The 23,670-nt window shown below is 33.7% G+C and overlaps 4 protein-coding genes across 4 annotated transcripts; 2 read left to right on the forward strand and 2 right to left on the reverse strand.

Annotated features, from left to right (window-relative positions):
* Positions 1 to 281: 281 nt before the first annotated feature.
* On the reverse strand, positions 282 to 5,121 carry LOC121250529 (caffeic acid 3-O-methyltransferase-like). Its single transcript, XM_041149660.1, has 4 exons — positions 4,562 to 5,121; positions 2,350 to 2,660; positions 1,530 to 1,594; positions 282 to 667 (listed from the first exon to the last, which is right to left on the reverse strand). Exons 1-4 carry the CDS (start codon positions 4,993 to 4,995, stop codon positions 368 to 370), a joined length of 1,110 nt encoding a protein of 369 aa, XP_041005594.1. The 5' UTR covers positions 4,996 to 5,121; the 3' UTR covers positions 282 to 367.
* Positions 5,122 to 12,360: 7,239 nt separating this feature from the next.
* LOC121266439 lies at positions 12,361 to 12,912 on the forward strand. Its single transcript, XM_041170292.1, has one exon. It carries the CDS (start codon positions 12,361 to 12,363, stop codon positions 12,910 to 12,912), a length of 552 nt encoding a protein of 183 aa, XP_041026226.1.
* A 217-nt stretch (positions 12,913 to 13,129) lies between these two features.
* Positions 13,130 to 13,624, forward strand: LOC121266753. The gene has a single exon (XM_041170597.1). The coding sequence runs from the start codon at positions 13,130 to 13,132 to the stop codon at positions 13,622 to 13,624; it is 495 nt and encodes a 164-aa protein (XP_041026531.1).
* A 192-nt stretch (positions 13,625 to 13,816) lies between these two features.
* LOC121250546 lies at positions 13,817 to 14,883 on the reverse strand. Its single transcript, XM_041149682.1, has 2 exons — positions 14,686 to 14,883; positions 13,817 to 14,590 (listed from the first exon to the last, which is right to left on the reverse strand). The coding sequence occupies exons 1-2, from the start codon at positions 14,701 to 14,703 to the stop codon at positions 14,300 to 14,302; spliced, it is 309 nt and encodes a 102-aa protein (XP_041005616.1). The 5' UTR covers positions 14,704 to 14,883; the 3' UTR covers positions 13,817 to 14,299.
* Between the last annotated feature and the right edge of the window lie 8,787 nt (positions 14,884 to 23,670).

Genomic DNA, 23,670 nt, shown 5'->3' on the forward strand with positions numbered 1-23,670 from the left:
AAACTCATGTTAACATCCAGATACATCTAAACTCATCTTAGGTGGGCCCCACAAAACTCACTCTACCATATCAACTTATTACTATTCATAAAAAACTCAACTCAGCTCAACATCCAAACAGAGACTTAGTAAACTCTTTTGGATCCCAAACCCATCTCAACTCATCATTTCAACTTTTTCAAATTTCAACACAAAATATAATAAACAATTCAACTTTTTCAAATTCTAAAATAATAATAATATTAAAAAATAATATTCTAACAATATTTTATATTCTCAACTCAGTTCAACATCTAAACGCAGTAAAAAAAAACTATCACGGGAACTTACCTTCAGTACTGGCATTTTATTACAAGAAAGAAATCGACTATTTAAAAAACTCCATGAGCCAGAAAGTATTAACAAAGCATTCATGATATCTGATGCCTTTGAATCCAGCTTTAATTGCCAAGGCCATGAATTCTTCTTCGGTCCTTTCCTTTCCTCCTGGGATTTGAGTCAGCATAAGCACATCAAGTTGTGAGGTGCACCTCACAGAAGTGCTAACCTCGGGCATCTTGGGAAGAACTGCCTCCACAACAATTACATTCCCATCATTTGGAATTGCTGCATAGCAGTTTTTCAGAAGCTTCACGCAGTGTTCGTCACTCCAATCGTGAAGTATCCACTGCAATATTATCCAATTATATATGGCATCACACATCTTGGGAATAAGAAATGCTGCTCTTCATCTTATATTTTATAAATCTAATACTTATATATAATATAGAAGTCATTTAAAATGTGACGCTCCAAACTGGTGCGACTATATATGAATGACAATAAATTCAGAATGTATTTGAGAGCATTGGCAATGGTCTAGCCATTGTCAAGTCTAAAGTTTGGCTAGAATCTTAACTTTTAGTTATAATATTGACTTTTGACTATGTGAGTCCACATTGGACTAGCCATTATAAAGTTAAAATAATAATATAATATTTTATTTTTTTATTTTTTTTTGCAAATACAATTTATATATTTCTTAGATCTTCATGCTTTATAGAAATAATGTGTATACTCTATCAATCAGTAGAAATAATGTGCATGCCATGCATGTTTTACCATTCAAAGAGAGAGGGAAGTGATGAAATAATTAAATATTGCTTTCCATTGTGAATAGTAGCTAGTCATGTTTAGAGAGGACTTAAGATTTACTATTCATCAAGTCTTAACTTTTGGACCATTGGCTAGTCCAATGTGGAGGCTTTTCTCACATCTAACTAAAGTTTGGACTTGCATTGACATTTGGTTAGTCCATTGTCAATGCTCTAAAGGAATAAGATTGCATTTGGATAATGAAGTATTCTCGGGTATTCTGTGAATAATAGTAAAAAAGTAATAATTGAATATTGAATAATAGTGAATAATATGTGAAAAGTAATAATATGAATAGTAGTGAGGTATCTCATACCCAAACTAGACAGAATCGTCACCTCTCATACTAGTTACATGTCATACATGACAAAATCCCAGCAGAATATGAAACTCACCTTCATAAATATTGCGTCTGCTTTAGGAACGCTTTTGAACATGTCCCCTCCTACATGTTCCACACCTGCAACAAGAGTTACACGCTTTTTATCTACACAGCTCTTGATTTTACAAACCATGGTGTTTCTCACAACCTATATTATATAGTGATATCTAAGGCTAGAAATATTTGATAGAATTAACCCATGTGAATCTTACATGAGCTAAACATTAAAGGTTACGGTTTCTTGTAATCATCTTTGGATCGATATGGGTCAATTTGATAAGACAGTTAATAAACGAGTCAATTATAAGTCAACCCTTAAACAAACAATTGACCAACATAACCTGTATAAATTAAAATTATATGCTGCGAATTTAAACCTTGAAATTTTAAAAACCTTTTTACTGCTATGTGTTTGTTTGTTTTAAGAAAATAGTCAAATATAATTTTTAAGACATGCATGCACTGAAAATTTAGGGTATATTCTTAATTGTTGTCATGAATATTTACTCATTCTGTGATGAGTCTGTGTAAATGATAATAGCTGTATGTATAATATATGATCTGAGATCACATGAAAGTACTGTGTTAATCGAATCAAGTCAATCGTTTGAATTAATCAACCCATTTATATTAAACATGCCATTAAAAGAGGTTGAAACATGTCACTTTCAAGTCAATTAATTCAAAGTAATAGGTTTACTAAGGGAGTTATGATACAACCAGTTTATTTCAAGTATCATGCAGTGTTGAGGGGTAAGACATAATTAATTAAATGGATGGGATTAGAATTAAACAAAATTGGAAAGGTGGAGAATTATGATCAAAATTCATACCCGGATAAGATGGGGCATGCTGTACAACATGAGGCAAGTCGAAATTAATGCCCTTAATATGGGGATACTTGGAAGTAATAAAGTTGAGAGAAACTCCTAGGCCGCCGCCAACATCGACCAATTGCTTGAGTGTCTCGAAGTCCTTGTAGCACTCGAGGATATTCTTAATAACCATTGTAGTGGGGTTGAGCATAGCTTTGTTAAAAACCTGATTAAACTTGGGATCCAAACCAGTATATTCGAAAGCATTTATGCCATGAACCCTATCGAATGGAATTCCTCCCTCAAGAATCGCACCTTTTAGTTGGAACCTATGAATATTAGGGTTAGATACTATATTTGATTAAGTAGTGCTATACATCACACCATCATCTTACTTTCATCTCATTATGTAAGATGTGACATATTTATCACTATTGGATAATAAAGAATTATCTAATAAATGATCATTCAATAGTGAGATGGTGGTGTAGTACGTATATAACATTTTCCTATTTGATTTGAAGCATAATTATATCAGAAGCTAAAAAACAAAAACAAGAATGCATCAATTGTAATAGCATATGGTAGATGGAGAGAATATAATACAAATAATTAAATTTACCTCTTCCCATTAGTTTAAACTTTTGAGAGAAGTTGTGATTTCATATGGTATTAGAGCATATGTCCTGAGTTTGAATCCTGACTCTATATTTTACCCTATTTTAATATTTTACGTATTGAGTCATCCATTAAAGGGGGAGCCTGGCCTACAAGTGAGGGAAAATATTAAAAATATAATACAAATAATTAAATATATATCTTCAATCAGTTTAAATTTTTTAAGACAAGTGGTAATTTTACAAGTACATGGTGAAAATGATAGTTTTTGGAGATCAAAGTAGTGGACATACGTACCATAGCATAAGAAAACAAGCAATTGGTAAACTTGTGGTGGTGTTTTATTGATCATGCATGTATGATAATCTCAAACTAAATAGCTTGTCAAAGAAGGGGCACATGGCCAAAACAATTACGGTTGTTTGAGATCAGAATATAACATCAAGGAGATGCATTTGCCATGATTCTAAAGAAACTTAAAACCTTAAATAATGATTTGGAAAATCATCATATTGACCTTAAAATATTTTTTGAAACGTAGTGGTTATGTTAATATTGATTATTAAAATCTACTTTTAGAATTAAAAAGAATTTATGCAAATAAAAATTAATATTCCGATTTAAATCTAAATCATATAAAATAAAATGTACTTTTCTAGTGATAACTTCAAACAAGGAAGAAGACGTTTAGAAAAGAAGAAAACCTCTACAAAATAAAATCTCTTGGAACTTCTCTAGCTACACTCTTGGGACCCTCTCTCTCTCTCTCTCTCTCTCTAGATTTCTACTGGGACAACATATAATTATTCAACCTCTTCTGAATCCTATTTTCTTCGTTGTATTGAGAGGTACATGACTTTTTGATATATTATGTTTAATATAAATATTTGTTATATTAAAACTAGAAAAGGCTTTTGAAAGTAGCCTAACGTCAAATGGGAGTGCTATTCCCACCGAATTGGGTACTCACTAGTACATTGTGTTTATTTATTTTTTATTTTTATAAAACATTTTTTTGTGTATTTTAAAAATACTGAAAAATAAACAAACATAAATACTAAAAATAACAATTCGATAAAAAATTATAGGAAACCTTGTCGGTATACGCATCATTCTCAAACAAACGGACCGGACGACCTCGAACAAACAGAGAGCAACCAACTCCTATAAAGAATTTTAACTCTACGTATTGGATGACGACAAAGCTACGTTAGAATATATACACATCAATTGTGTAGTGCTACTTTTTAAACAAAAATATATGAATCAATAAATACAAAATTTATATAAAAAAATAAATTTTTTAATAATAAATTTAATTTAATAATTATAATAATAAAAACAAGGGTAGAGCTACTCTGCCGCCCAGCGTTTACCACTGGGCGTGCCGCCCAAGCGCTTTTTTTTTTAATTTTTTTTTCACATTCCTTTAATATATTTAAATATTTTTAAAAAGTAAAAAAATATATCAATACACTTCAAATTATTTCTTTAATCACTAAGTAAAAAAGAGAATTAAAAAAAAATTTGACAATCAGTCAAGTTGGGCGGTCAAACGTAGAGGGCATATAAGCTTTTTCCAAAAACAATACGAGTAAAGATAGGTACGGACCAGCTATCTACGAAGACCTTGTCTTGATGCAAAGCCATCATAGGGCCGAACGAGATCCCATCTTCGTCAGGGACGAACTTTTTAGACACAGGAGAAAGAGCGTAGAGCCTCTGAAAAGCCCCAGCGTCATCAGCACCCGCAGAGCATCTTACCACGGAATGGCTGGCCAGCATCCTGAGGATGCGGTCCAGCATCTGGGGCGCCTCAGGATTGGTGGTGAGCATCTTTGCCACAATCTGCGTGGAGGAGAGCTTGGCTCCAGGACCTGCTTTGGCCAGAATCTCGAAAACGCCGAGCTCAATGGTCGTTTGCAGGGCCATGGGCAGCACAAGTGAATTTACGAGTTGCCCGGCATAGAGGAAGATCTCATCTTCTTCTTTTTGGCCATGTCCATCAAGATTGTTTAAGCTGTTGGATTCCGTCAGAGACGCCATTATAGGAACTTATACTGAACTCCGTCTTGTCTTGTGAAGGTTTAATTGATTGGTTGGATAAATAAGCTGCGCCAAGTTATTGGAGTAGGTCATGTGTGGCGAGGACTCGAACGAGGCCCGACAGCGACAAGCTGGTGAAAGAGACGTGCAACAAAAAAGCCAACCAATCGATTAATCTATTCCATCAATTGGCTTTGGCTTTATGGCTGATGTAGCATTGTCCTTTCCTCAATTTGCTTATTCACGTGGAAAAGCCAACCAATCCAAGCTTTATATATTGCCAAATTAGGTGATGGCACGTCAATCCTGGTTGCTGGGTGCGATGGCCTTCATTTTAAGAATTCAATTGAAGTTGAGATTAGACAAAAAAGGAAACAAAACATAGCCTTTCTTTTAATAGTCTTTATTAACGAAAAATTTTCAACGTGATTTGAGTTAGTTTGACTCTTAAGAGTGACAAGGATGTTAGCCTAGATTAGTTTGCATGAAAATATATATTAAAGAAGGGTTATAAAAGAAAAGCTTCAAATCATTTTTATATTATTTACAAATTATTTCACTATTATTCATAGATCATCTCATTTCATATCACTATCCAAACTAGGCCTTAGTGTTCCCAACATGATATGCAATTATGCTCGGACTAAGTGACGAAGCCAACAAATTTTAGGCGGGAGGTCAACTTTTCTATCATGTGACATATTTATGTATATTAAAAAGAAATTAAAAAAATCCTAAAAACATAACTATATATAAAATTAGATCTCAATAATTTGTATATACACGTAGAAATAAAACTCTAAAAATACAACTTAATATATGTTTCAGATTTCTGACGATAATGTTTCATATAATAATATTCATTCATTATTATTTTTGTAATATTGAGAATTTCTTTTCTTCATAGAAATTATCAAGTGATATTTTAAAATGTCATCTTTCATTTTAGTTAGGGGAGAAAAGAAAAACCGAATTTTGTCCCGGTTTTCATATTTTGAAAACCGGCTTGTATCTAACCAGACCGAAATATATATATAATACTTTTATATGATATATATATTTTTTATATGCTAATTAATATAACATGAAACTTTAATCTTAAACACGAATATTAATATTAAGTTATTAATATAAATTTAATTTTGATAAATATATATATATATATACACACACACACACACACACACACCAATGGTAAATACATTTTTGGCATAATAACTATATATATATATATATATTCCTTTTTATAAATACATTCTTACACATTTGATCATATATACTCATAAAAAGTCTAAGACTTATATAGACTATACCAGCATGTGTTAATTATTTTAAAATAATGTACTTATACTATAATGTAAATAGACTAGTACTTTAGTATATGTAAACCTCATAGTATTATTACCATATATAATCAAGTATAAAAATAAGTTGATCAAAAAGTATATAAATAAGTTAGACACTAGTATAATAACATGTAATTAGACACTAGTATAAGTATAGTATAGAGATAAATTAGACAATACTAGTAAGGGGTGAAAAAAAACCGAAAGACCGGTTAAACCAAACCAAACTAGACTGAAACTAGAAAAACTGAAAGTTTCAATTTCGGTGATGAATCAGTCTGTATTAGTTTGGTTCTAAAATATGTCTAAAACTAGACTGAACCAGACCAGTTAAACCCATAATTCTAGTATATTAAGTTAGTTTATTAAGTTTCATATAAAATCTAAATGTTTTCATGTCACATTAAGCATATAATTCTATAATCGAGATCTTAAATAAATTTTTTCTTGCTCAATGAAGTCTAGATGATAAAACCTCTCAACTATTTTTTAGATAAATCTTCTGCCTTAAAATTTTTTTATTATATTTTCACTTTGGATTCCATATAAAAAAAGAACCTAATATTGTATAACAAAAAACTTTGGGATCCATATTAATAATTTTATTATTTCTCCTAAATTTAGTTTTAATTTAATTGTGGGGAGACCATATCCTTGAAAATAGGTAATATATAGAAATTATACAAAATTTTAGGACTATAGGAAGAAAATTGGAGAGAGGCATTTCTAGTTATATTCAAATTCTAAAACATTTTGGAAAGCATACGAGGATTATAAACTTTTTGTGGGGGTCATGCTCTATATTTATTGAATTATGATTAAAATCAACGGATACTTTGAATGTTCAAAACCAATGAGCTCAAAGGCAATGTGAAAGCATGCACAAATCTCCAAAATATGATCATTGAAAACGAGGAGATGAAATTGGAGCACTATCCTTGATGGACATACAAATGACCTTACATGGTCTTTTCACATCATTATTGTTGATTCAATTTCCAGCAGTGCCTATGACGCAGTCAACAACCTGCAACTATAAACAAACCTTGGGATCCTGTGGGGGAGTCTCTGATGGCTAGGTTAGCGAGAAATGGACTTACCCTAATAAATAATGAATGAATCAACTCTAGAACATACTTGGTAGGTTGCTTATAAAGGTTGAGGTGTTCTACTATGGCATGACCCATTCAAGTGCATGCTTCATGGCACTCAAATGGTAGGTTACCTTTCCAAGCATGACTCTGTCGTTGATAATCTTCGTTCGATGCAGATATCTCGCTCGAACTTATCTTTGTAAATTTTGATTTTAATGGGATACGATCAATTCAGTGTCCATGTCTGATGCAATGTCTTTCTAGGTTTTATCTTTTTGCTCCTACCGTGCATTTTATGTAGCCTTATTTTTTATTCACACTCAATCATGTGATTCCCACATGATTCTGCCCAAGCTCACTCTTTACTTGCCAATTTCTTTTTCCTTACTAGTAACTTATATATGTATCCAATAGTTATCTTGTAAATTCTAGCCACATGTGTCAAAGGGAATTCTCTTCAACCCATTTTCACCAATTTCGAATTAGCCACATTTTTTCTAGATGTCCTTTTTATGTTGTGCACGGTCTGTCTCTTATGACATTCCTTCTGCCTGACGATTTGTTTGACACCATCACGAGATTTGTCTGACATCATCACGATCTTATTGTACAACACAAAATAAGACGGCTTGTCTGACATCCTTGTGTTGTGCAATACGAAAAATGAATTTTCTGGGCAAAGAGATGTTGTAGACTCTTGTGATCGGTGTACATCTCGCAGTCTTTACCATGAACAAGTCCCAAAAAACGGTTGAAACACTCTATGCATGATGTACATAAAAGCTGGTGGGCATTAGCTAATCCGAAGGGCATCACTATAAACTCATAATGACCGTACCTAGTCTAAAAGGGGCTGCCTTTGGTATGTTGCCTTCCTCAATTCTCAATTGGTGATATCTTGACTTAAGATCAATCTTAGAAAAAGATGTAGCTCCTTGTATCTGGTCAAATAAGTCATCTATCATTAGCAGGGTATCTATTTTTTATGGTCACCTTATTCAGTTCTCAATAGTCGATGCACATCCTAAGGGTTCTATATTTCTTTTTCACTAATAGTATCGGTACACCCAAGGTGAGATACTAGGCCTAATAAATCCATTCGTCAATAATTCTTGTAGTTGACTTTTCAATTTATTTAGCTCCGTCGGGGCCATCCTGTAATGTGCCTTGTGTACCAAAATTGCTCTTGGTTTAGTCTCAACCGAAAAATCAATTTTCCTAAAAAGGGGATAACCCTAGCTCTAAAGTTCTCCAAGAATTCTGTTACCATCGGTATGTTCTCGATTTCTTTAGGTTCCTACTCATTAAGCACTAAGCACTTTAAGTAGGCCTCAACCTCATTCGCCAAATTCTTCTTGGCTTGCAATGAGGTAGTTACTTCCAGTAACGATCTCCACTTGCTTTTGTGAAAGATCCTATCTTCCATTCCAAATACGTGGAATGCTACTGTCCTCATCTGACAATCTATGCTCGCAAAGTGCCTAAACAACCAGTCCATTCCTAAAATGACATCGAACCCGAATATATTGAACACTATTAGATCTGCTTCCAAATGGATCCCATCTATCTACAAAGGACACTATTTAACTACCTTGGTGTAAAACACTATTCCTCCATTGGGTAGCATTACAGAGACTCCTTGACACATTGGTTTTGCCCGAAGACCAATCATCTCGATGAATGTAGTAGACACAAATGACTGGAAAGCTCCTAAGTCAAATAGTTTACTTGCATAGAAATGCAATATCCCCAACTTTGACTTAACGACCAACTTTGACATAGTGGCGCCTAAGGGCAATCCTTGGCATAATGTCTCGTTTGTCTGTAAAGATAACATGAGATCGAGACCTGTCCGTAGTCCCCCTCATGAGCTCTATGGAAACTACTAGCTCCTTCCTTCCATGCGTACTTTGGGAGCAGTTGGTAGTCATCCACCTGTCAGTAACACAAACTTCTGAGGGGCACTTGGGCTGCTTCACTCACCAGAAAATGCCCTATTCCTTAGACTTGGGCATGACCCACAAATTGCGCTACTCATGCTCAATAATGGAGGCTACATGTACTAACTTTTGGAAATCCTTAAGCTCCAAACATGCTATTTGGGTTCTAACTCAAGTTTGCAATCCTTCCTCATACTCTCCATAGGGATAAGATGAGGGGCAGATCTCTCTAGCTCCATGAACTTAGTGGCGTACTGTTCTATCATCATACTACCATGAACCAAGTTAGCGAAATCCTTCAACTTTTGCTGCTTCACTATAGTAGGAGAGTATTGATCGTCAATTTCTCCCACAAGATCCTTACCATAGCTCTAGCTCCAGCTCCATGGTAAGTAACTGCCTCTTGGCACTCTACCACAGTGATACATCACCTTGTAGCAAATAGCTTGCATACAATACCTTCTGACTCTTGGTGCACCCTCACACCTCGAAGTTCTTTCAATGTTTGTTATCCACCTCTCCACCTTCATTGGACCATCATTATCAAAAAATCTTGGATAGCGTTAAGTCAAGAATCGTTCATACGTATATCCCTTTTGCTTCTCTTCGGAGATCCTAATAACTAAACTTACAAGTGACGTGTATATAGTTCACGTTGTTGTTCCAATACATCTGAAATTAAGTTTAGCGCTCTCGCAAGCTCTTCTTCTCTCCTCTCACTGGATGGTCCTCCCTTGTGACCACTCAGTGATCACTTTTCTCGCGGGGCTCTCGGTCGCACCGTACTCAAATCCAGCCATATAATCTAAACTTATCACTTTCTATCCTATCACTTATTTCTAAATGCAGATCAAACCTAGGATACTTCCTGCTTAACCATTTCGAATAGTATCAAGTTCAACATGTAATTAGAGGTGGAAATCAGGTTGCTCACTTCCTGGCAATACATGCATGGTCAGTCTATGATTTAGAGATGTGGATTGGATCTGTTCCTTCTTTTCTACATCAATATATCTGGCTCGATCACGCCAATTTGTAAGCATTACATTTGATGAGTAAATGAAGTTCTTATAAAATAAAAAACAATTGGCAATCATGCAAGTAAAAATAACAAATAGTTTTCTAATTAAGCATTTAATTTCAAATATCGCGTAATAGATTCTCAATTAATTACCTTTTTATTTAAAGTTATTTTTAATTTTTTATTTCCATAAGTGCTTAATGATCTTTTCCATATGACATTTACATGATTGACAAAGAGTGGTTATGGGACCTATGCTAGCTCTTTCTTTGAATTTTTATGTTCTCTGGACATCATTGATGCTTCTTCATTGAAAATTCAAGCTTAGATTCTTTTATATATAATTGTTGTTGTTAGTCAAGATAGAACAGTTTACCAACCACAAATTTGTCGGATACGTTTGAATTTAGTCAACCGTTTGATTATTATTTTTTATATAATTTTTTTATTTTCACAGGAAACAAATATCATCATTAAAGTCTTATAACTTATACTATATCAAGATATATAATAATATTTATGAATTTATAGAAAATAAATGCCCCAAAATTTCTTATGGCACCATGTATATCAACGTCCCAATGTCTTACATCAATGACATACATGAATGGTGAAAGTATTTAAACTACATTTCTTTATTTTGGAAAATAAATTGTTCTTGAATTTTTCTTTTAATTTTTAGGGTATTTCGATACATCAAACACCAAAGATATTTTCTCATTTCACCAAAGATATTTTGGAGAATATAAACCTGTGGTGTTTGCTTCGGCCATGCATGAAGCTGGGTAGAGGATCTGGGCGTGGTATCTAATGGATGGTTTGGTTATACAAAATTAAAGTATATAATCTTATATCATCTTATATAATCATTATAAATTTTTTAAATTTTCACACAAAATATAATAAATAATTTAATATTTTCAAATCTCAAAATAAAAGTAATATTAAAAATTATATTATAACAATATTTTATTTAATTTTAAACAAAATATATCATCTGAACTGCATAATCAAACGAGACCTAGAGCATGTCTGGAGAGTGAGATGAGATGCAAATTTTGTGAATAGTAGTAAGATAATTTGTGAATAGTAATGAGATAGTATGAATTGAGTATTTTTTAAGTTTTAGAAAAAGAGAGAGAAAAAGTTAAATAAAAATATTATAAGAATATTATTTTTGTTTGAGATTTGAAAATGTTGAAATTATTATTTTTTTAAAAAGAATTTGAAAAAGTATTCACATTTGGTTAACCAATTTTAATTAACATTTTACTGTTTCAACTATCAACCTTTTTAATCATCCTACCTCTACTCTTTTAATGCTCCCCACTTTAGAGCATCCCATCCGGATGCCTAAAATTTTCTCTAAATTTTAGTTAAAAAAGACATTTCCTATAATTTAATCCTAAATTTTACTCATCTTCAAAAACCCTTCTACATCACATTCCTTATCTTTTCTCTATTCTATTAAAATAATATTCTTTTATTCTTTTTTTATTACTTCTTTCTCTCACTTCTATTTCCATTTTTAACTACTAATTCTTTTGTCTTATTCTCTTATTTTCAAAGATCACATTTTATAAATACTTATACGAATTTTTTTTCAGATACAATATTATTTTTCAATTCAACATCGGTATTAAAAATAATAATTTTTTTTTAAAATGTGCATTTTCCGCGTATTGATGATAAAATATTTTACAAAATAGTACAACGGTAACTTTTTGATTTCACCATGATTAGTACACATGTTTTGTCATTTATACAACGGTAACTTTTTTTGTCTCTTCTCCAACGGTAACTTTTTTTGTCTTTTCCCTAACGGTAACTTTTTTCATCTTTTCTCCAACGGTAATATTTTGTGTCTTATATGTAACAGTAATTTTTTCCTTTATAAATACGCATTCTGCTTGCATTCACATTCTCAACCAAATCGAAGTCTCATCTCCAACTCCTTTCATCAAATGACTCGTTCTTTCTTTCGTAAATTGCTTACAAACTTGTCATCTGATGATGAGTTGGATGATGTTATTAATGCCGAGGCTGATGGAGAGTCATCCAGACATCGTGGCAATCGCCAACGTCGTAAGTTTATTCGGCGTGATCATATTCCAGGGCACGAGCGACTTTTCCGCGACTATTTTGCAGAAAATCCAGTATATCTTTCCAATCTATTTCGAAGGAGATTTCGGATGAGTCGTGCCCTATTTCTCCATATTCTAAATGGGGTAGAGGCTTACGAGCCCTACTTCGTCCAGAGAAGAGATAATGCCGGAAGACTCGGTTTATCTTCAATGCAAAAGATAACCGCAGCACTTAGAATGCTGGCCTATGGGGTTACTGGAGATTTTATTGATGAATACATACGTATTGGAGAAAGCGCAGCAATGGAGAGCCTCAAAACATTTTGCAAGACAATTGTAACTGTTTTTTCAGATGAATATTTACGATTGCTTGTGGTTGGTGAACAACGGGGATTCCCAGGAATGCTGGGAAGCATTGATTGCATGCATTGAAAGTGGAAAAATTGTCCCGCCGCCTAGAAAGGTATGTACTCTAGCCACATCTGTGAACCAACTATTATTTTAGAAACAGTTGCTTCATATGATCTCTGGATATGGCATGTATTTTTTGGTATGCCCGGTTCACATAACGATATTAATGTGCTAGAGAGATCTTTTATTTTCACGGAAATTGCCCAAGGGCGTGCTCCACTAGTCAATTACACAATCAATGACATCGACTACACTATGGGGTACTAATGACATCGACTACACTATGGGGTACTATCTTGCCGATAGTAATTATCCCAAATGGCCAACGTTTATGAAGACGATTCCATCACCCCAAGGGAATAAGAAGAAAAACTTTACCACAGCACAAGAATCTGCAAGAAAAGATGTCGAGCGTGCCTTCGGGGTACTTCAACAACGATTTGCAATCGTTCATGGACCTTCCCGATTATTCAAAGTTAATGACCTAACAAATATAATGAAAACAAGTGTTATTCTACATAACATGATCATTGAGGACGAGCACGATGATAGTCAGGGTCTGAACATGGAGTATGATCAACTTGATGATGATATTCCAGAATTGTCGCGCAATCCAACAAATGAGTTTATGATCTTCATTCAGCGCTATCATGAAATTAGAGATAGCTCGGCACATCATCAACTACAAGCAGATTTAATTGAACATCACTGGCAATTCCATTCCCAACAATAGAAGAGAAGGTTGTGTTAGAGTCTCTATTTTATCATTAGTAGCGGCGGTGTATTTCAAGTTTCTAAATTTCCATTCCAAAAAACATGTTTGGTTCAAGAAAATGCAGTTTAAGTTATTGTAATATTTTCATTATCTGTAATAGTTTAAGAATTTGTAATGTCGAGTTGTAATCAAGCAACATCTATCCATGGATGACTTAAATTTGACAATCACGTTTTCTATCTTCTTAATAAAACTTTGCAAACGTACAAATTATATAATACAATCAACGCAGAAAAGTGCCACAAACGAGTGGTTTAATAATATACATCACCTTTATGTGCTGAATAAATGTTTAGTTACAAAAAAAAATAAACTTTCTCAATCTGAGGATGCATTGCGTCGCGCCAATATCTCTCTTTGAAGTTGTTGGAAATATACTTGCTGAACTTCATTTAACGTACTCACATCGAGCAACATTATGCGCTCCTCTCTCTCTAACTGGGCGATTTCTAGTTTCTCCGCCTCCAACCTCAGTCTCTCGTCCTCTTGTCTACTTTTATTTTCCTCCATTTCTCGTTCATATGCCATCTTCACGGCCTTGAGTCGGAAAAATTCTTTCTCCTGAGCACGTGACTCCTCTAGGAGAGTATACCTTTTCTTGTTGAGCTCCACAAGCTCTTCTGAGGCTCTGCCTTAGGCCTTACATTTTCCTTTCTCAGCTTTTCTCCCTATTGGCCTATCCAATTCGATGATATCATTAGTTTCCAAATTCTCGCCCTCTGTACCACCCACTGAATCAATGGGTGAATTAGTTGCTATTACTGATGTACGCGAATATGTAGGGGACATCATCGACCTTCGCTTTGTCCTGTCCTTTGTGCAACGCTGATTCCATTTCAGCTGGTCTTTCAATAGCTGCCAACAATGCTCGAACTGAAAGGTCGTTTTCTCAAGCGATTGGTACATGACCTTCGCTTTGTCAAACTTCCAATTCAAAATGAAAATCAAATAATTAACCAACCCATTAAAGATAAGCGGAACATAACGCATATAAATAATAATAAAGTGGATGTTTATACCTTGTCTTGCTCAGTCATGCCATTTTAATTCAGCCCTTCAACTTGGGCGAGTTTAGCACAAAATTTGTTCGTCGCCTTTTGAATGGCAGACCACCGATGCATTAAGGACCCAACACTTCGCTCATTTGTACTTTCTTTATAATCATTGAAGTATTGACTAACTTTTTTCCAAAGTTGGGCGTGTTTTTGGTCCGTTCCATGGATGCATCAATACTACTATTCAGCCATGCGGATACAAGTAACTTGTCTTCTTCGGGGGTGAAGTTTGCACCCCTGGCTGATTTTCTTCAAGAGGGGGGAGGCTCTACTTGGGGCGGGGGTGGAGAGTCATCCAAAGTCACGGGATGTTGTTCACCTTGACCAACATAAATGTGGTCAAGTTCAGACTCCTGAGTCAGGAGGCTGGTGAAGAACATATTTCCATGCTCTCCTGAGTCCATCTCTAAAAATTTGTAAACATAAAACATGTGATACACATGTTAGAAAATTAAGAACTAAATTTGCAAGTGATTTTTGTAGCCGGCTCAGGAATCCTTTGGCAACGTATGATGACACACTTGGCACCCTCCCTTGCATGGCTGCAACAACCGATTGCCACTATTTATTGGCTATTCGGGTTACCATGCCATGGAGGTGTGTGCCAAAGTGTTCCATCACCATGTTCGGATTGTCTCATCATCACAGCCAAGGGGTTAAGACAACTCAGATCCAATAAAAAATTAGTTTGAAAATGTGAAAATAAGAGCATTCCCATCCACTTCCCTTAACACTTGTGTGTTTTAAATGTGGCTCATAATAGATTACAGAATTTACATCATGTGTGAGAGAGGAGCCCAACATCAAATGGCTGCAAAACCTTACCCAAACCCCACATGCCTTTTGTGAAAACTATTACAAACTGCAATATGATCATTCAGGTGAGGATTACCCCGCCATCTCAACGGGGCCCACTAACACTTATGAATTATCTCACTAAACACCATCATCGTAGCCTAACAGTAGACATGCAGCCCCCTCCCTCCCCCACAAGTAATAATTATTCATCAATACTAAACACTGCAAAGGTCCCAATAGCACAGACAAAATCACAGCCAGGGGTTAGAGAAGGAAAATCCAATACTAAACAGCAGGCAAAGTGCATACGAATATAAAAACAGATTTTAACTTTGTCAAACCAACAGAGCTTAGTCCATGGGACCAATAATTAAAGAGATAACAGTAGCTCAAACCAGCAAACACATGCCACAAACAAAGATTAAATAACTGGTATGAGGTAGGATTAAATATTGAAGAAAGTATAAGCTAACAGAAAAAGGGAAAGTTTCTAATGCTAGTTGAAATATCACATTCTACAAAATAAAGCATCTGATCACATTCTTGACAGATCACATATATGGCCTAGCATATATTTGATGCACAAAGCACAATAATAATCAGTTAATGTCATTATAATATTTTCCTCCAACTTTTCATGGGAAATAGGTAGGTGAATTTGGCATATTTCAAATCTATGCAGCTCACAATTAAGTAAGCCAAACATCATTTGTTAGAGAAGGAAATGATACCTATTTCCCATAAACAAGGTGGCTTTTTTCATGAAAAAAATGGCTTTGTATGTGTGGTGATTAGAGGACGACAGAGAGCACAAGGTGGCTTTGTATGGACATAAAACCTTCGTATGTGTTGTTAAACCATTAAAGTTTAATAATACACAACATGTTTGTCTCCATTATATGGATTATGGGGGGCAAAAACAGCACAAACCAAACATATATAGCCATATGTACCCTAACATCGAATAGAGTTTAAACATTATTGCATTATGTCCTGTTGTCCATCATTTTATTTGTGTTTCATCTATTGTTAAGATGCTAATCAGAATCAATACAAATTCCATGCCTAAGGTTGGGAACTCATCCTATTACGTTCGGGGTCCAATGGGAACATGCACTATAAAACTAAAAATGCAAAGGTAAAATCTTTTTGGTCATTGACAAAATACAAGTTATATAGTAAGAAATATTCATTATAGTCAAGTAGTTTGATCTAAACTAATAATGTATCATGTTGAATTATAAATTCCTAAACACATACAAGTAATATTTTTCATAAAAAATCATTTAACAAAAATACTGCATACCAACAAGGGAGCTCAAAGTTGGTAATGACAGAATGACAGTAATAGTAATATAAAAATTAGACCATTTGATCAGGTCTCATTGGACAGCATGACTAACTTTGATGACAACCAACTGGATTATGGTAAATGATTCAAAGGGAAAAGGAGTTGGGCCATACAATAAATTCAGTGTTTTCATACGCACTCAGCTTCAGGAATTAATGGCCAAATGATGCACAACACTCCACACAAGCTCCACAAAGCACTAATTTAAGAGCAATTTCTGAGATTCATCCATGGCAGACAAATGCATTGACTGTGTCGTAAATGATACATAGCAAAAATTGTCCATTCAAACCATAGAGCACCCAATAAAATGCAGGGTTAGTATATAGAAGCAAGTCGATTGATGAAATACAACTAGTTAGGGTCGATAAATCCAGGAACTACGAAAATCATGGCAGATACATGCATTCTAAATCCAGTGAATATGGGTCACAGATCCATGAATATTCATATCCTAGAGTAGTAATTGAAATCTAGGGTTCTCGAATTTCAAGTGGCAAAACTGACAAATACAATAGTTTTTGTCGATAAAACTCGAAAATATATCAGATTCACCATGGGAAAAAGGCTCAGTTTGTTCAATTTGTGCGAGAGAGGATAGAGTCCATCCATGGAGAGAAGAAGAGGTCGCGGGTTCATAGAGAAGAGATAACTTACATTCCTGTGGAGTCGATGAAGAGAAGACACCATCAATGGTGGCAAGCGGGGCTAGAGAGGGCCTCCTCCACGAATGAGGGCAATCGAGAGGAAGAGAGGAACACGCGGGACCAAGGGCAACAGATTTGGAGTTCGGACGATTTGGGGATGTACAGTGGTTCCCCAAATATGGGGAACGACTGTAGATCTCCTAAAACAAATCCCTAATTTAGGGAATGGGATGGGAGGCGCCTTTTGAAGTTTCCCTAAATTTCATCTCTAAATTTTAGAGATAACAGTGCTTTAGGCATCTGGATGGGGATGCTCTTAGACGGTCTGTTTTACTCATTCTCTAACATAAGTTTGAAAAACAATTTCCTTCTTCATCGCCCTATTTTGAAAAAGTATAACAAGTCCTAATTTTGAAGTGAGAATGGGCACCCAGGGCTGATTTGGATAGCAAAGTGCTTCCAATTCATCTCATTTTATCTCATCTTAATATTTAAATATCACAAACATAAATATTTTTCAATTTCAAAATATTTAATTTTTTCATCTAATCATTATCTAATCATTATAACTTTTCCAAACTTTCAAGTAAAATATAAAAAATAATTCAATTTTTTCAAATCTTAGAACAAAAATTATATTAAACATTATATTCTAATAATATTTTAATTTTATAATATTTTTATTCAACTTTTTCTCTTTGCTTTCCCAAAACACCATAAAACATATTAATTCAAATTATTTCACTATTATTCACAAACCATTTCATTACTATTCACAGATCGTCTCATTTCATATCACTATCCAAACTCGGCCTTAGAGTGTTCCCAACATAATATGCAATTATGCTCGGACTAAGTGGTGAAGCCAACAAATTTTAGAAGGGAGGTCAACTTTTCTACCGTGTGACATATTTATGTATATTAAAAAGAGATTAAAAAAATCATAAATACATAACTATATATAAAATTAAATCTCAATAATTTGATATATACACGTAGAAACAAAATTCTAAAAACACAACTTAATATATGTTTTAGATTTCTAACGAAAATGTTTCATATAATAATATTCATCCATTATTATTTTTGTAATATTGGAAATTTTTTTTCTTCATAGAGACTATCAAGTGATATTTTAAAATGTCATCTTTCATTCTATTTAGGGGTGAAAAAAAACCAAAAAACCAATTGAACTAGTTCTATCCTGCTTTTCATATTTCGAAAATCGGCTTGTATCGAACCGGACCGGAATATATATCTATACTTTTTTATTTTTTATTTTATATAAAATATAAAATATTTTTATTTGATATATATATATATATATTATATGCTAATTAATATAACATGAAACTTTATTCTTAAACATGAATATTAATATTAAGTTATTGATGTAAATTTAATTTTGATATATATATATATATATACCAATGATAAATACATTTTTGGTATAATAACTACATATATATATATATTCTTTTTTATAAATACATTCTTACACATTTAATCATATATACTCATATAAAAATTTTAAGATTTATATAGACTATAGTTAAATTTAATATTATACCAGTATGTGTTAATTATTATAAAATAATGTACATTATACTATAATGTAAATAGACTAATAGTTTAGTATATGCAAACCTCATAGTATTATTACCATATATAATCAAGTATAAAAATAAGTTGATCAAAAAGTATATAAATAAGTTAGATATTAGTATAATAACATGTAATTAGACACTAGTATAAGTCTAGTATAGAGATAAATTAGACACTACTAGTAAGGGGAAAAAAAAACCCAAACACCAGTTAAACCAAACCAAACCATACCAAACTGAAACTAGGAAAATTGAAAGTTTCAGGTTCGGTGATGAATTGGTCCGTATTGGTTAGGTTCCAAAATATGTCTAAAATAGGCAAAACCGGACTGGTTACACCCATAATTCTAGTATGTAAGCCACTTTATCAAGTTTCATATAAAATCTAAATATTTGTGTGTCACATTAAGCATATAATGCTATAATTGAGACATTAAATAAATTTTTTCTTGCTCAATTTAATCTAGATAATAAAACCTCTTAATGATTTTTCATATAAATCATCAACCTTAAATGATTTTTATTGTATTTTCACTTTGGATTCCATATAAAAAAGCTTAATATTGTATAGCAAATAACTTTGGATCCATATTAATAATTTTATTATTTCTCATAAATTTAGTTTTATTATACAAAATTTTAGGACTATAGGAAGAAAATTGGAGAGAGGCACCGTCGTCCCAGTCGGTCGCTGTCAAAGTCTCTCTCTCCCCCTAGCCATCACCCCCCCCCCCCCCCGCCAGTCTCTCTCTCCCTCTCTCTCTTTCTCTTTATGTTGGTTTTGGTTTTTGGTTTTTCGTAGTGGGTGGAAGGTGGAAGAAGGTGAGCGGACGGCCGTAGGGGCCAATCGGGACGAGCTCAGGGCCCAAACTGCTACCCCCCCCCCCCCCCCATGCGGAGGTGGCGGACGGGGTAGGTGCAACCCCGTTTGGGGGATGCAAGTAGTAGCCCTACCTCTGACTTGTTAACATATTATCCGTTAACTAGAATTGATAGAATTTTTTGACTCAATTATGATGGGCAAATCTCAATCTAGAGACAATATAGGGAGTTTGGATCAAATTTTCCAAAAAAAAAAAAACATTTAATACTTATATTTCTTGTTTTCACTTCATATGTATGTATTTCTTTGTCTCATATGTTGTAACAACTCGACCCCAATATTATTAGGGATAGAATGTGAATAATTTTATGTTTATTATCTTAATAATCATTCTATTATTGTTATTATTACTAACAGACCTCAGATCCAGCACACAACTTTCCTCGATGAGCTCCGCTGCAAACCATTATCTCCTTTTTCCATCTCTTTTCTTCCCTAATGGCACAGAAACTATCTTTGTCTCAGAAGTTCCGCCACAATCAACCCCAACTGCACCGATGTCGATCTTCACCCATACCTGCTACTGCACATTGCTCTCTTGGTGAGTCCGTAGCACGACCCTTCTCTACCTCAGTGGTTTTGTTTTAGAAATGACTTATTTCTTAAGGCCTCGTTTGTTTTTACAACTCCTCTCAACGCATCTCATCTAGTCATTACAATTTTATCAAATTTTCACACAAAAATAAAATAAACAATTCTACTTTTTCAAATCTAAAAAAAAAAATTAAAAAAATATATTCCATTTTATTCAACTTTTAAATTTAACCTCAACTCAGTTCATCTCATCTGTTTAAAATAAAAAAAAAAATGTCTCTCGGAAGGCACGCTAGGATGAGTTTAGAACAGATATTACATTTATGCCCCTAATACTCCAGGTGGGCTTGGACTCACAAGTCACAAGAGTTTTGTTTACGTATTGAGCTTGCTTTTAATTGGAGTTGGGTTATGTGAAATGATTATTAAATGATTTTTCTTATCATCCACTATTCGCTATACACACCCACATCTTTTGAAAAAATAAAAAATAAAATTTATCAGATGTGGAGTGTGGAGATGAATAGTAGTTGATACATAACAAAACCCATTAAATAAATATATATGTTATTGAGTTGGGTTATATTTATTTACACAAAACCACTTCATAATGTTTTGTATAGGCTCAATTTTCATCCAATAAATATGTTAGCACAAAAACTTTACTTTTTATAGAAAATATTTTAGGATTTTTAAATTAAAGGGTTAATTACACTTTGCCCTCTCGAACTTTTACTCAATTCACAATGTGGCTATGAAACTACTAATTGCATCAAAGTAGACCCTTGAACTTTCAAAACTTCCCAATCCTCCATTCCGTCTACCAATAACGTTAAATCTAACGAAAATTCACTTCATATATGTAATTTTCATCTAATTTATTATGATTGACCACATAAAATGTAAAATAACATATGCTATCAATTAATAATAATCATTAGTAAGTAATCATATATAAAATTATTTTATACCTAAGTTGCAAGTAAGTATGAATAATCTATATACACAATGAAATTATTTGATATTCATTAACCATATATAAATTAAAAAAAATTAGTTAATGATTTATTATGTATCATTAATTGATAGCATATATTTTTGATATTTTATATGGTCAATGGTAATAAATTAGATGAAAATTATATCTTTGTAGTGAATGTTATGCACATGAGCAGCACGTGCAGTGAATTTTCATTACATTTAATGTTGTTGGTAGACGGAATGGGGAGATTGGAAAGTTTTGAAAGTTCGATAGTCCACTTTGATGCAATTAGTAGTTTCGGAGGCACATTGTCAATTGAGTGAAACTTTGAGGAAGCAAAGTGTAATTAATCCTAAATTAAATTATTAAGCATTGAGTTATGATTAAATTATAGTAACAGTTCACAAGAATTAATATTAAATATTATTAAGTCTATTTTACGAACTAAATGTTTACACCATTATTTTTATAAAGTTAGATAAAAAAAAATACATTATTTACTAAATTATATTTGAAAGGTTAGATATGATATTAGTATTTAAATAATTAGATGATATCAAGATTTAGTAATAATAGTATATAACTGAATATCTTACTAGATTAGTTTTTCCAGTATGTATTTAATTAAGTAAAATATTACAAGAAGTTTTTCTAGAAACATTAGTGACGATTTGTATTTCGTATAGGTGAAGAATTACGAAGTAAGAATCAGGAAACAGTGCAACGAGATAAGTAACTTGATCATAAATTATGATTAGCACATATTAGCTAATTTAGATAGATTATTATTAAAGCCAGTTATTTGATAGCCACTTTTTATGTACCATGCATGCCATGATTTTTGTAAGCATGTCATTTATCATAGTACACGATTATGTTAATTTTTCGTATCATGTTTAGATTCAACATTTTACAGTTATTTATATTAGTATGCATGTCATGCATCTCACATCGCATAAGACTCGTAAATTTTCTTAAGTTCAAGTGCAATATAAAATCAGATAAGTTTAATCAGATGATCATTTAGATAATGAAGAAAGCTCTCTCTTCCTTTTCTCTCCAGAGACTCGCCCCTAGCAAAAACCCAACCCAATTTTTTTTTTTTTTGGGGGGGGGGGGGCGGGTGGAGCTTCGGCTCCTCCCTCCCTCCTCCCATCTGGTTAGATCAGAGATTGTGTAGCCCTTATTTTCCTATTTTTGTTTGTTTTTCCTTCCAAAGTATGGCAAAATGCCAATTTGCTCTTTTCGGAGCCCAACAACTACCACGCGCCCCACCGCAGGATTCCTTGGTTGCAGGTCATTCAGACGGCCAAAGGCTTTCGTCAAACGGAGCGACGCATGAGTCATACGCACGAGTCAAAGCAGCGCGTGAGATCCATGCGCCACCAAACCAGGAAGCTTCTACTACTGCCATGAGCGGCATTTTTGGGACAATGGACCTCGGTTTCTTCAGACTCGATTGGCCGTCACACTCCTAGCGTGACGTTGTCCCTCACAAGCCACGAGAGTCTCTTTGTTTCTTATATTTTTATTTCCTTCAAGCTGAAAATTTAGATCTACAATTGTAATTCATCATTTTCATATCTATCTTTATGTTTATTGTTATTGCCTTTTGATTAGGTAAAAATGAAAAAGAAATAGTCTCTTGGACATTTTGTGCATAGAAAGAAAGTCCTCTCCTCATCTGGAGGGTGAGGTTTTAAATCTCTGCTTTAGGTAGAGTATGGTGGTTCTCTAATTTTATTACCTCCCAAGTGCAAGAGGTGCTGTGTTGATGTGTAGTGAAGGTCCCAAGGTCGATTTCACAGGGATTAAGACAACTTATGCTTCAAGACTGAAAAGAAAAGAATTGGAAAATGTATCTATCAAAGAATACCCTCTTAGACATTGTGTTTGACCAAGGGGCAGTTCTTTAATAGAGTTGTTCTCTTCCCAGTGGCCCAAAGATTTAATAGGCGTGAAGTAGGATTGGCCTACTCTTCTATCAAATCCAATTACTAAAGAAACTAAAATAAAACTTGTATCAACGGACTCAAGCAGATTAATGTGGATGAGAAAAGAACTTTGATTATCTAAAGAAAATAAACCTAAGTCTCGGGGAATCCTCTCACAGTGAATAATCTGAAGAATTTCACAATCCCATTACCTTC

This window comes from Juglans microcarpa x Juglans regia, chromosome 1D, assembly GCF_004785595.1.
Source record: "Juglans microcarpa x Juglans regia isolate MS1-56 chromosome 1D, Jm3101_v1.0, whole genome shotgun sequence".
NCBI classification, from domain to species: Eukaryota; Viridiplantae; Streptophyta; class Magnoliopsida; order Fagales; family Juglandaceae; genus Juglans; species Juglans microcarpa x Juglans regia.

What these genes read in the sequence shown, in the direction of transcription:
- LOC121266753 (XM_041170597.1), top strand. Translation starts at nt 13,130, where the DNA reads ATGACATCGACTACACTATGGGGTACTAATGACATCGACTACACTATG.
- LOC121266439 (XM_041170292.1), top strand. Translation starts at nt 12,361, where the DNA reads ATGACTCGTTCTTTCTTTCGTAAATTGCTTACAAACTTGTCATCTGAT.
- LOC121250529 (XM_041149660.1), bottom strand. Translation starts at nt 4,995, where the DNA reads ATGGCGTCTCTGACGGAATCCAACAGCTTAAACAATCTTGATGGACAT. An exon ending in AAGGTCTTCGTAGATAGCTG is followed by an intron (nt 2,661 to 4,561) that starts GTCCGTACCTAT and finishes TAATATTCATAG; the next exon opens with GTTCCAACTAAAAGGTGCGA. An exon ending in GCATGCCCCATCTTATCCGG is followed by an intron (nt 1,595 to 2,349) that starts GTATGAATTTTG and finishes CTCTTGTTGCAG; the next exon opens with GTGTGGAACATGTAGGAGGG.